Raw genomic sequence first — 14,114 nt, 5'->3', positions numbered from 1 at the left:
CTCAGGGCCTTCATCATCAGTTTCCTTGGTGATGGAAACATCTAAATACTTTTGACACACACAGGACTTGTCTTATGATAACAGCTGGACCATCTCCATGACAACTGGGCAAACTCCCTCTCCTGATGAAAGAGACGAGGCTGACGGAAGATTTCCTGCAAGTGGACCTCGTTTTTCACCGTTTATTGCCTCTTTTACCTCATATTTTCCAAATAGTTCTGAATTGAGAAATAATACAAGAAGATTGCGATGCTGCAGTGGAACTCAATGTTTATGTTATCGCTTGCAAAATCATCATCGGGAGCAATAACGAGTCAGTGGAAGAGCAACTGGGAACAACATGGGGGACAGTATCTTGCCTGAGGATACGCGGAAATTGGTTCCACCAATCGAGAGGCCGGTGGTACAAAAGTCAGCCAGAAAGTGCTGACTTTTTCCGTCATAATAAACCACGCTGGAAGTACAGTACTATTTGAACAGTAATCACTTCATGTACCATATCGCCGTATTAGCTGACTCACTGTGCGTGATATTTAAAAACGTAATCGTATTTACTTCTTGTGTGCATTTACAGTCCACACTGCCTCCAAAGCGATGTGTCCTCATTGCTACCACTACACTTTTTGCTTGTCGTGTTCTGGATGAGCTCAGGTGGTTCGGTACCACCAGCATAACAGTGATCACAGTGAGCAGTGAAGCGCCCTCCCCTCTACGTTACGTGCTCCCTTATCTGTATCGTCTCTATTACCTTCACTCATCCTCTCTGTCTATCCCTTCCATGTTTCAGTCTCAAATGCTTCAGGTTGTATCTGTCTATGTGTCTGTCACCCTCTCGTTCTTTCCTCCCTCCCTCTCCCTCGCAGACAGTTGACTGGTATGGCGACACCAGACTGCATGTATTTTTAGCGCTGCCACAGATGGGGCCATGGCAGCATGTCAGAGACCAGAATGTTCTTTATCTCAGCTGTCAGGCCGTTCCCCGGGACCAAAATGGATCTCGTCCACTTTATGGGGGGGGGCAGCTTCCCCTCTTCCAATCGAGGTTTTTAATTGTGTCTTTTGGCATGGCTAAATAACTTCTACTGTTGAAGGTGCAAATGAATGGTCTGTAGCAGCGGGAGGAAATGCTCGCAGTTGCTGTGTCAGCTCCTCTGCAGGAGCTGTATCCCAACCTATGATCAAGCGGAGGTGAAATTGCAGGCCGTACCGCGGAAGAAGAAAGAGGTTTGTCACAAAGGGAAGCTCCCTGAAAGAACAGCAGATATCAGTGTGTTACCAGGCAAGCCTGAAAAAAAAACCCGAAAATAAATGTTTTGCTTAAAGGAACAGTTCACCAAAAAATGATCATTTCTCAATGCTCAAACTGGTTTGAAAAGATGTTATTTACACCTCTGATCCACCAGTTTATGCTCCTTATGCACTTTTAGCAGCTAAAGTGAGGATTCGTCCTAAAAAGAAAGTGTAAATAACGTCATTTGAAATAGTTTCGGGGATCTCTGGACATGAAATGGTTCCATACAGTTTCTCCGACATAATCCAAGTTTCCAGAAGCCTCAAGATCCCAAATTGGTTTAAAAAGATGATATTTACAGCCGTTTCGTGCAGTCGACCTTGTGCACCATCTTCACACTTTTAGCTTAGCAGCTGAAATGTAGATTTTGGCTTATAAAAGGGTGTAAACATCGTCTTTCAAATGATTTAGGATATCAGGACATTCAGAGACTTGTGGTCACACTGGACGAGCTGTATGGAGCCGTTTTATATTTTCTTTTAGTTGTTTTATTATGTTTAAATAAACGTCCTTATCTACTTCAGTTGTTGTTCTTCAACACCATTTTGCTGTGAAGCTCCAGAAACATTTTGTGGACATCGAAACGTCACCTGCCTTTCCAATCGTCACATCACTGAGAAGATAATTCAGGTAAACTGTTCCTTTAATTCCAATCCAATTCCAGTCTCTGTCCTATGCTGCCTCGCAAATTCTGTAAGTGACTGTCCAACCCAGGGTTTAGCCATGGCCACGAGCAGACCTGCTGCATAAACACCCCCTGGTGAAACCATCAGTGTGCACAGCTGGGGAGTAACAATTTGATTCCCTCACAAGCTGCTAACACAGTGTTGGACAGCAAAGACCAAGCAGGCCCCTCTGACTCTGAAGAGTGTTTTTTTTTTAATGCAGAGGGAGTAGAAAAATATGCTGCCGGCTATGACTGGGGGTCAAGTGGTCGGCTTTGTGCATCACAGTTTGGAGTCCGCTGAGACTTTCCTCTGGCAGCGTTCACACACTCCAGCAGCAAACTGGCAGTCCACGTGAATACCAAGGAGGGCCAGGAGGAATGCAGGAGGTGGATGCCGATGGATGGAGAGAGAGGGGGTATTAAACGGGGGTGATGGGTGGGAGAGGCAAGAGAGAGGTGATGGCTTGCGGGGCAAAGACGCCAGAAGTGATGTGAAGTTTGTTTTTCCTGCGTCAGATTGTGTTCTAGGTGATTGGGGGTTTTTTTTAAGCCAGTGTGGCACTCACCGCTTCCAAAGACTTAAATCTTTTCTCAGAAATATGGTTTAAATTTTTTTTAAAAGATGGCAGGTTAATTTTTAAAACACCAGGGCACTCAAACAGGAGTAAAACAGTGTGATTGTTTGGGACTATTTTAAGCTGCAGAGGGATACACATTCAACTAGGTGCATGATTCTGAGGATGAAAATATCTGAAATAACTCAACAACTACTTGGCGGATGTTTTGACAGCTGTAATCAACCTCAGCTGTACCTTGTTTGCAGGGCTAATTAGCAAACGTTCACATGCCATGGCAACCAATGCTAATGCTATGCTAACATGCTAAACTATGATGGAAAGCGTGATAATGTTTTTGCACAATGAGTACTTTTACTGATACTCTAGGTTCAATCTTCTGACAATACTTGCATACGTTTACGCTTTTCTTTTCTTTTTATCCTGATAAACAGTACGTCAGCAGCTCATCCTTCAGAAGACTGACACGTAACAATAATGGAGGCGTTCTGAAAAAGATCAAATAAAAATGCAAGATGCAGACTGAGCTTGGATGTTGCCCCGTGCTTGGGACAAATGATAATCAATATCACCTCTAATTAATATATTTTTTTCTGCGTGGAGCTCATTTTCCCAGCGGTGCAGTGGGAGGCAAACTCTGCTCGATAATGTGTCTTTCAGCAAGGAGCTCTAATCAAGCCCGAAGGTCTCCTTCTGAATCTTGTTGCGCCGCGGCCCTCATTTCCATTCCCCGTCCCTCAAGGCAAGGTAAAACAGTCCCGAGGTATATGAGCAAAAGGTTCTATACTTTGTACCGCACGGCTGGCCTTCACCTGCGGCACGGTCAATTGATATGGAAATGACGGGCGGCCAAGTTCATCTTACTGATGGGGAAATAATGGAGCATACGCACACACAAAAAAGCAGGGAGGTAAACAAAAAACCAAAAAAAAACCCAGACGAATGACAGTGATGAGTGTTGCTTCGGCCGATATAATTGTCGGCTTCATTTGCACTTCTCAATGACAAGGTTGCACCAGAAGGACAGCAGAAAATAGAAGTCAGGATATTTTATGTAAGGGAAAGATGACTCAGAGTTCAAAGCTTGAAAAAAAACTTAGTTTTTATGTATTAGTCAGCAAAAGCTCCATTGTCAAAAGTAAATTTCTAAATAGCCTTTAAACGTGGAGTGTTAAATGATTAATATCCCTCGAGTCACAAAGGATTGTCGGTATAAAAAACATGCCCGTACTCTTGTGGGAACATATTAAAGTCAGATTAGCATATTTGGTCCGTAGCAGAGTTTAATTAGGACTCCGTTTCTTGAGCATCTGAAACTAGAGAGAATTAGGATGAGACACGAGGGGAAAGGGGCGGAAAGGGGAAGCGATCGAGGCGTATTAACAAAGAGAGAACAGTAATCAAAGGCCTTCAGAGGACGTATCCCACTGCACAACACGACGATGTCCTCTTTCTTTTGAAATTGTGCCGTTCACAGGGACGAACATTGAAAATGGGAAGAGAGATTACAGCTTCTGTCTCCGACGTACGTGAGAAGAAGGAGCACCAGCAGCGGACGAATCATCACTTGGGCGCTGTATTTTTTCACATACGTTACTCGAACAGAAGTGATCAATGCTTTAGTTGGGGACTATTTTGAACCATGGATGGATACACATTTGTGCACATTGTTCTGAGGATGAGTGCAGTATGAGATTCCTCAACAGCTGTTTGATGGATTTCCATGAAAGTTTGTACAGATGTTAACGGTACACAGACGATAAACCTCGCAGACTGTGGCAAACCTTCTGAGTTTTGCACAAATGTTAATCACACAGAAATAAATGATGCTTTTGTTGGGGACTATTTTAAGCTGTGCATGGATACACATTTGGCTAGTTGTATGCTCAGTCTGACATAACTCAACAAGTGTTTGATGGATTTCCATAAAATGTTGTTCAGATGTTCGTGGTACACAGAGGATTAACCTCACTGACTTTTCTTCACCCACCAGGTTGCCACTTTTTGTTTCTTTCTGTCTCTTGATACTGTGATGTGTTCAAAAAACGGGAGATTACAGCTTCCATCCCTGCAATAAGTGAGAATGTAGAGCACCTGCAGTGAGACTCAGCGGCGCGCCAATCAATACCATTCCCGTGTTCTCTGTGACCACGATAATTACCATCATCATCCGCAGAAATGACACGCTGTTTGGTCGTCGGCAGAAGGTCAAGAGCCAGGGATTGGCGGCACATGACGTTTCCATGGCACCGATGTGTGTGCAAACGGCAGCCAACCCCCCCCACGGTCATGAGTTTAGGCTGCTCGGATGTGTTTTGTAAGTCATTAGCATCATCTGCATGGAGTCATCAGCAAAGAGTCGCTGGGAAAAGGTGAAAGTTTAACTGTGATGCGTTCACTGTCGCAGGTTGTCGAGAGCAGCCATGTTGACGGGCTAATGTGTGAGATTAGACGCCTCTGTGACAAAGGCGTTCACAGCAGCGATGGGGAGCAAGTGTAATCTGTCTGTACTAACAAACACAGACGCATCTATTGCTATTGATCTGAGTTCTTTTTCAGCTGGTACTTTTGTCCGCGACTCAGTTAATGGGGGCCGATGTAATCTTTCCCACATCCAAACCCAAATAATTTGATGTTATTCTGTTTATTATTATTATTATATTATTATGAGATTTTATGTCTCACTGAGCCAGGATAGAGTTTGAAAATAGAAAATAAAAATGTAAGCAGACCTCTGAGAGAAACATACTACGAGTTGGCATGATGGCTACTTGTCAGAATATAGTTTTACATTCATATTAGAGAAAAAAACAGAGTCAAGTGTGATGTTTTGTCCGACCTGCCCGACCAGTCTAATAACTGCAAACAGCGTTTAGCTCCAAGATATGTGAGTGAAGCAGACCTACGACCCAATTAATACAGTTAAAAGTAGGGAAGCTAATTCCATCAGCTAGGAAATTACCCAAAATCATAACATAAAATTAAAAATTACTTAAAATTCTTCAAGTCACACCTACAGTCTAGACTGCTTGAGTAAAAGTCTTAAACTATCCAATAGCTGTAAAGTAACTAGTAACTCAAGTTAATAATTAATACAGAGATGTTTAAAAAAGTAAATGTAAATGTATTTAGTTACATTCCATCAGAATAGACCCTTGCCCCTGAAAATGTAGTTTTCATGCATATAAGCACATGCATTTCCTCAAGAAGACACATTTTAAAGCGTATATAAAATGCCCCTTTTCTCTCCTCGGGATGACTGGTTATGTATGTTATATTCTGCATTATTAGTTTCCCTTTGTGCCCCTTTTTAATTATATTTAAACCCTATTTTCTACCATTCCCACAGCACTTCCTCCAGTTTGTTTGCAGGCTGCAGTACCACTGTTTAACGGAGGGTGGCAGCAGCGCGCGAGGTGACGCTACACTACCAAGAAATACACCCCCGAAGAAGAAGAGACACCAGTGCATCCCTCTGAGGTAACGTCACTAACGTTATCACAGCCATCGGTCCGCGTTTGAATTTTAAAATGTATACCCTAATTCTTGACATTTAGCGGAAGATGTATATTATATTATGAACATGTGTTCATTTGTACATTTTTTCGACATGCCTCCGTTTTCGCGACGCTAGCTTGTGCAAACAAGCGTTAGCCGTTAGCTTTAGCGTCGCAGGTAAGCTAGCGAGAGGGCGAGCTAAAGCTAAAACCACTATTAGTCCGAGTGAGGGGGCGTGTAGACCCGCAGAAAAGGTGTATGGTTTTTGGTTTTGTTTTTTCACATCGCTTTATATTCCGATATATGACCGATAGCTCTCCGTGTTTGGCATCCTCGCGCTGTCTTTGTCCCGTGTCTCATGTTTTCCATCTGTGACGCAGATATTTAATCGCACTGCTGCAGTGAAGCTGTGAAAAATGGACACCAGAGCTCTGAGGAATCCGTACGGCGACTATGATGGGAGCCCTCAGTGCACGCAGGCTCTGTTTGACAATCATGGAAAGGTACGGGCCCGTGTGTGAAGCGGTTGGGGTTATTCGTGTGTGTGTGTGTGTGTGTGTGTGTGTGTGTGGTCCACGTCCATTGAATTTCAATGAATCCTCGTTTTTTTTCTCCTGTTTTGTCTCCAGATCACATCAGAGTTCGCCCAGCGGCTCAGTGGGAAGATCAACGAGCTGTTAGCTGTCATGGAGAACGGGCTGAAGTCTGCAGACCCGAAAGACTGCACTAGCTACACCGGCTGGGCAGGTAATGACACTGTTACACCACCTGGTTTTAAGAGAGGAGATGTGGTATGGTCAGAAAAGGCCCTATACATGTGTGCATATGAATCACCACCAACGTCCCTTTTTATGGCCTATATATAGATGTCCCTGGTGTTTTCTGTGCAGGAGAATCCAAATCGCAACATGACTCAGTGCTATATCCAAATCCTGAGACCCACAGAAGGTCAAATGTGTCCAAAAAAACAGCGTCGCAATGACGTTTTTGTAGCGTGGCCTACAAAGCTTCTTTGCCAGATTTAATAACGTGTTCTTTTGGCAGAGAGCAGGCGGAATGCCACATTGTCACGATTTTAGTAGTTTTACAATGACATTTAAAGCCATGATGTGAAATGCAAGCATCCGTAATAGTTGCGAATTGTGTTGGAATTGCATAATGTCAGTCAAAATGATGATAAATCCATGAATGAATTCATGTGTGTGTAAGGTTGTGTCATTGATTAATCTCCCGAGAATAGTCGTTTGGTCTTAAAAATGTCAGGATGTAATTAAAAAGAACTGCCCTCATGGTTTCCCCAAACCAAAATTGGTCACTTACACATCTGGTTTTGTTTGTCAGACAGTCATAGAACCCACATTGAGTCATCATTCAGTCCAACAGCACCAGTCAGTCCACCAACACATACAAAAAACATCTGTTGTCCGTCCACAGGGATCGCTCTGCTCTACCTGCACCTCCACAATGTCTTCAACAACCCCTCCTGCCTCCATAAAGCTCTAGAATACGTCGAGCACAGTCTGAGGTGCCTGACCCGGCGTCATGACATCACCTTCCTGTGCGGGGATACTGGACCGCTGGCTGTCGCTGCTGTGGTCTACCACCGCCTGCAGAGGGTGCAAGAGACCGACGAGTGCATCAACAGGCCAGTCTAGATTCCACAGATACAAACTCAAAAGATGTTTATGATGGTGAAAGTGTCATTAGCTTGGTATTTCACAAGCGACTCTTTGTTTTTCCTTCCAGACTGCTGCAGTTTCACCAGACTGTAGTGAAAGGATCGGGCGGGCTGCCTGACGAGCTGCTCTACGGGAGGATGGGATACCTCTACTCCCTCGTCTTCATCAACCAGCAGCTCGGGCAGGACCGCATCCCTCTGCAGTACATCCAGCAGGTGAGTACAACACACGGGATGGTCTCACAAAGAATTTCCTGTGATCTGAGGGTGTACCGATGGATTCCTTTTTTTATTATAATCTTTGTCTTACTTCCTGAACGTTGCATACAACTACAGCAACCGTAGGCAAAGAGGGATGAGACTAATTGCATTAAAGAGAGGAAACAGATATGGGAGAATGCTCCCTTTACCTCTAGGTGACTACCGCTGACGATCTTTATTTGCTGCCAGCTGCTAATTTGCACACTCTTGCACGTATCGATGTCCGAATTGCTCTAATTCATCTCCATTGATTTCTTTTAACTTTTACAGATTAGGTGTGTTTGTGAGCCGGGATGTGTTGTTTCCTTCCTTAGATCAGCGAGTCCGTGCTGGTGTCGGGCGAGCACCTCAGCAGGAAGTTCAGGGTGCAGAACCAGAGCCCCCTGATGTACGAGTGGTATCAGGAGCAGTATGTCGGCGCCGCCCACGGCCTGGCCGGCATCTACTACTATCTCATGCAGGTAAAACATGCTTGGATTACAAGCAGTGTTATTCAGTTGAGAGATGGGACATAGGAGACTTTTGGGGCCAATTTATAGGACGGTGTTCCTATTTCATTATTATTATTGTTATTATTATTATTATTATTATTATCATTATTATTATTCCCGCATGACCAGATGAATCCTGTAAGGAGCTCTATTTGGCTCAATATGTGACACGTTATAACGGAAATGGCCTTTTATGCTAAATATCAATTCAAAATACATCCATGTACACAGAAACCTGTGTGACAGAGAGGTGTGGCTGCAACAAAAAACATTTTCAACCTTGAAAAATGGTTAATCAGTGTGAGTTGTTCTTTTTAAGGCAGAATATGACAAAATTCTCTGATGCGAGCCCCTTAAATGTGTTTATTTTCTTGTTTCTTTCCTCCTCTGTGACTGTGACCTGAACATCCTGTGTGGGATCGTGTAGTGTGGTTTTAAGACTGAAGTTTCCACCTGTCACTTCTCCGTCCTCAGCCCGGCTTCGTCAGCTCGGAGGAGTACGTGCACCGGCTGGTGAAGCCCAGCGTCGACCACGTCTGCCGCCTCCGGTTCCCCTCCGGAAACTACCCTCCCTGCATCGGGGATGACCGGGACCTGCTGGTCCACTGGTGCCACGGATCTCCTGGGGTGGTCTACATGCTCCTGCAGGCATACAGGGTAAACACCTCGCCTTATATCTGTCACAGAAGGTCATTCATGGAGTCCAGGATTTTAGAGAATTTTTTAAAAAATTGTTTATTTACACAGTCACAGTGCCATCTTGTGGTGGAGTTGAGCTACTTTTTGTTTTTCACTTCAGCTTGAGTAAAATGTTTCAAATGACTTAGTTCTACTGACAACAAATTCACAACAACAGTGCTAATCCTGGTCGTCTGTCCCAGGCCTTCGGAGTGCCTCACTACCTGGACGCAGCGCTGCAGTGTGGAGAGGTGGTGTGGCACTACGGCTTGCTGAAGAAGGGCTACGGCCTGTGTCACGGCGCGGCAGGGAACGCCTACACCTTCCTGGCCCTCTACCGGCACACTCGAGACCCCAAGCACCTTTACAGAGCCTGCGTGGTGAGAGCACATGAAAGAGACTCCATAATGAAAATCAGTGCGAAACACACAGCAGCCCATCAGAGTGATCAAACAGGCGCACATATTAATTGTGGCACTCCTGCGGTGCATCCATCTTAATTAGCGGCTGTTATTGCCTAAGCAGTTTGACAGCGAGGGATTATGATTATGGGCTGTTTGTTAGGTTTTTTTTTCATGTTGGTGGGCAGAAGAAGAGTTTTTAACGCCTTATTTACCCGTGATGGTTCATTTTGTTTCCTGAAACAAACAGACAAGAGAAAGCAAATTTAAAAACAACATTAATTTAATTATCATTTTGGGGTTTTTACCCTTAGCTGGGCGAGTTTAGACATGGAGGACTTGCAGCAAAGAGCCACAGGCTAAGATCGAAAAGAGCGAACCTTCCCTTTAATCAAAATTAGAATATCTCTCATGGACCTGCTGGATGTTTCACGACTGTTTCTAGAAGTATAACTGCTCAGCAGATGTTGTTCGAGGCTATATGTTTGACTTTGATCGTGAAAGTCGCATGAAAGTTGGTTCTTAGCACAGTTGGCTGCTCGCCTGCATTAAAATAGAAAATTATGCCAGGAACTGGGGGCATGCGAGAGTCGGGGGGCTTTTATGTTTATTGACAATAGGTTGGGAGCTGTCGGTGCGAGTCCCCGTCAAAGCAGAGCTCTCTGCTGGATCCAGTCCAGGTGGCTCTCGTCCCACGTGTGCTGTCATTAATATGAATCTATTCATAGCGGACAGAAATAGGCCCTTCAGATGTCTTTTCGGAGCTCTGCTACATGCTCCCACCGCAACAGAGTGACATTGTGGTCATAATCTGATACCTCGACAGATGCTGGGATTTCACTGAGTGGAGCACAATTTTTAGTTGTTGACATTGCTCGCTGTTCTCCCAGGACGGCTCAGCTCCGGTCCACAGTGCTGTTATGACACTCGGTCTGTCTGTCTGTCTGTCTGTCCCCACAGTTTGCAGACTGGTGCATGAACTACGGCAGACATGGATGCCGAACGCCAGACACTCCCTTCTCCCTGTTCGAAGGTAATCAGTGACGACAAAACAAATGATCCTGTTATTAAAATGCTTGGTTTTGTTCCAGATGTTCTCAACAAAGAGAGCTGAGTCACTGTAATTGAAACAAGAGCACCAGTTTGATTATTAAGCTCAGTTATGTTTGTAGTTTTACCAGAAAGAACAGGTTGTCCTCTGTTGACATGATTCTCAGCTACTGATGTTCTGATGCACCAGGCAACACCGAATGTAAATCACAACGACAAAGATATACAAGCTATAAAAAAGCAGAATGCAGTCTTTTGGTCTTCATAATGGATATTAGGATCACTGGCACAAAATCAAGGAGCACCACTTGTATAAGAATAAAGAAGCGCACCTTTTTATTTGGTAATAAATAGATGATTTAAAGAAATAACAATATTCTGATTTATTTTAAAGGAAAAACAAAGTGAAGTAGGATATATTAATAAATCAACTAGGTGCTCCTTGTTCTATCATTTAGTCGCACTGTCCAGAAACTAGAAAATATTTACATTTTAAGAAGCTGGAATCAGAATTTTGACTTTTTTCTTTCTTAAAAAATGACTAAAACCGATAATTTGATCGTCAAGGTAAATGGCAAATTTATAAAACAGTTGACAACTACTCCATAAATTGTTGTTGTGCTGCATCAAATCATTATAAAGCAGAGCCTACGTGAGTTGGTTCAAACATTAAGAATACAAAGTCACCTCGACCTGACTGACTAACTTGACAAGTAAATCAACAACACATCTCACAGACAAAATAAACACCGCCAGGGCTCACTTTATTTTGAAAGACACACTCACTCACTTCCTGTTTTGATCAATTCGAATTTCAGCAAGTTAAATGAGTAGTAATAAAGACGTAAACCAATAAGAATACCATTAACTGAACTGAAAACTTTCCAATATGTCGTATTGAAAGCGTTCTTGTGTTTCTGTTGCGTTCTCCACTTCCCGTCTCCAGGCATGGCCGGCACCATCTACTTCTTGGCCGACCTCCTTGACCCGATGAGAGCGAGGTTCCCGGGCTTCGAGGTGTAAACGTCTCGCCACAGGTAGCCCCTCCACCACCCACACTGCGCAGGGGGGTGAAACACAACCCGGAAGAAGACGCACACTTCTTGCTCTCTGCATGAAAACACTTCATGTCGTGCCATGTTGTTCCTGCTCTTTCTCTCCTGGGACGTATTATTAACGGGATAATTCCAACACTCGCAGCTCAAATGCATAATTATCTTGAACATGCGTCGACAGGGAGAGCTTCTCTAGTTTTCTTGTTTTGTTTTTTTTTGTTTTGTTTCGTGTATAAATGTAACTCTTTGCTTTATTAATTCCTGCTCAGATTTTGTTGTTTGAAGGGTCGAGGCAAAACTGTGAGGAAAGTAGTTTTCAATTTTTTAATTGTGGGGAAATTAAGATTGTGTTTTTGGTTTAGTACCTATATACTTTATAAACTTAGGTTTGTTTAAAAAAAAAAAAAGGACATGGATGCTTTAGTTTGCTCTTGTCAACGGCAAAGCTCGTTCCAATGTACTAAATATAAAAGAGTAAAGGCTGTGTCATGTGTTAAGGGATTAACCCCAGAGTGTAAACTGTTGCCTGTCCTTTGCACTGTCTGAGCAATAAATCATGTGTCTTTTTACAGCTGCCGCCGCTCTGTTGTGCATTTTACCTCCCGCTTCTTGTCTCGGTGTGATTCTGCAGCGGCGCAAAACGGCCACCAGGAGGGAGCAGAGAGTCACGTAAATGAATATCAGGCGATCGACCTCCACTTGGCAAAATCGAGCACGTTCTTTGGCGCCGAAAAGAGGCTCACCTTCAGGCGTCGTCGCCTCATGAATATCTTATTTTACAGTCAGATTTTATGCTAATCTGGGTGAATTTTCCATATCGATTTGAGACATGAACACGGCACAAGAGCCGGTTCTGAAAATGTAAATATTGTGACCTGATTATGTTGGGGATGGGATGGAAATGTGTCATTTGAAATAAGTTATAAACACCAGCAGTTCTGTAGTCAGAAGGAGGGTTTTTAGGCACATATCTGGCGACTGAGGTGTCAAACTCCACCCCCCTGTACTGTCCCGGCCTCCGTGGGCCGCTCTGCTCTCTATTCCAAATAAGGCTCATGTAACCCCCCCTCCCGAAAAACCAAGCGGCGACACAATGCCACCGCTCTTTTTTAAGCCCCCCTTCATGCTTCTTTATGACCTGGCGCCAGCTGGAGGTCTCAGAGGGGCTAAAGAGCAAGGTTGGCAGAGGAGGTGGGGAAAAGTTGGGGAGGAGGCTTCACGTACCAGAGGGTCTTGAGAAGCGTGGAGTGGGCGTCCATTTTCTCTCCACGGAGGCAGCCCAGCTAGCGTAGGAGAAACCGAACACCTCGGGCATGAACGGGAGTAAAAATAGAGCTCATCTGCGCAGGGGTGTGGTCGGCCGGGCACGTCTTTGACTGTGGTTCTCACAAATGTCCTCCAGCAGCTCTTTCCCTTCGTTCCCTTACGCTGTGGGACATCGCCGCTGTGTGTTACAGAGCCGATGACAGCTTAAAAGTCAGGCGGCGGGCTTACAACAGCAATTACAAGTCGTCTGCAGGTCCTTAAGATGTCTTAAGTTTGACAAATAAAAGGTCATTAAATGTTGTTGAATTTGAGTTTGTGACGTCTAGTTTCTCCATCTTTAAATGTCTTTTTGTCACAGAGAGTTGAGCTGTGATCTTTAATCTGTGTCGGTCCTTTGAACAAAACTCTGAAGGGAAAACAAACATTTATTCCAAAACACATTATTGACTAAAAGAACACGAGTATTTGCATTTCTGACGTGATGATGGAAGACTTTGAAGCTGCCAAATGTGTTGAATTACGGTTGCACCTGAGGATAGTTATCATTCTAGATTAAACTGACTTATTTTTACAATTGATTGATTGAATGTTTTTAAAAATGGCAAAAAAAAAAGCTAAAAACAGTCTTCAAATTGCTTCTCTTGTCTAACATCCAGTCCAAAACCCAAAGACTCTTCGTGTAACGTCAGAAATTGTAAAGAAAAGAAGCGCATCATCACATTTAAGAAGCTGAAACCAAAAAATGCTTGAAACAATTACTAGTTTTAATTAATTAATCCACTATTAATTGCAGCTCCAATTTTTTGTCCCATTTAAGACAGAAAATGAAGAAGTGCACTGTGAAAAGTCTTTAGATAAATCTAGTCAAATGTCCTTGATTTAATATGATACGTGTGTGTGATTTAAAGTCCTGCAGTTGTGTTTTATGCCACCGCTGCATTAATAATAGATTTGAAGTTTGATGTTGCCGTCAGCACCATGGAGAGCTCTGGTGAAGCAGCTCCGCTCATTTAACCTCCAAAGATGATGCAATTAAGTTTACTTCCGCCTGATTGAACCTTTTCTGATCATTTTGTAACCTCAATTTCACTCCGATGGGATTGTGTTAACATTCAGCTGCACTGAGTGTTCAGAAAAAACTCAATATCAATCAATATATATTAAGTGTTCGATTTTAAAACTATTGACCTCGGACCATTTGTC

General features: G+C 43.6%; 1 protein-coding gene across 1 annotated transcript; it reads left to right on the top strand.

The window, feature by feature from the left end:
- Positions 1-5,887: 5,887 nt before the first annotated feature.
- lancl1 (LanC antibiotic synthetase component C-like 1 (bacterial)) lies at positions 5,888-12,221 on the top strand. The gene is made up of 10 exons (XM_037090595.1): positions 5,888-6,013; positions 6,412-6,534; positions 6,661-6,778; positions 7,466-7,676; positions 7,778-7,925; positions 8,285-8,431; positions 8,936-9,118; positions 9,343-9,519; positions 10,501-10,573; positions 11,537-12,221. Exons 2-10 carry the CDS (start codon positions 6,448-6,450, stop codon positions 11,611-11,613), a joined length of 1,221 nt encoding a protein of 406 aa, XP_036946490.1. The 5' UTR covers positions 5,888-6,013; positions 6,412-6,447; the 3' UTR covers positions 11,614-12,221.
- The last annotated feature ends 1,893 nt before the right edge of the window (positions 12,222-14,114 follow it).

Source organism: Acanthopagrus latus, chromosome 24 (genome assembly GCF_904848185.1).
Source record: "Acanthopagrus latus isolate v.2019 chromosome 24, fAcaLat1.1, whole genome shotgun sequence".
Classification (NCBI taxonomy): domain Eukaryota; kingdom Metazoa; phylum Chordata; class Actinopteri; order Spariformes; family Sparidae; genus Acanthopagrus; species Acanthopagrus latus.
The sequence above is the reverse complement of the archived record's forward strand: the minus strand, read 5'-3'. Positions and strand labels throughout refer to the sequence as shown.

Excerpts from the sequence above, each read along its gene's own strand:
- lancl1 (XM_037090595.1), top strand. The coding sequence starts at position 6,448 with ATGGACACCAGAGCTCTGAGGAATCCGTACGGCGACTATGATGGGAGC. Across the intron at positions 9,119-9,342 it reads TGCTCCTGCAGGCATACAGG|GCCTTCGGAGTGCCTCACTA; the intron begins GTAAACACCTCG and ends CGTCTGTCCCAG. Across the intron at positions 10,574-11,536 it reads TCCCTTCTCCCTGTTCGAAG|GCATGGCCGGCACCATCTAC; the intron begins GTAATCAGTGAC and ends TCCCGTCTCCAG.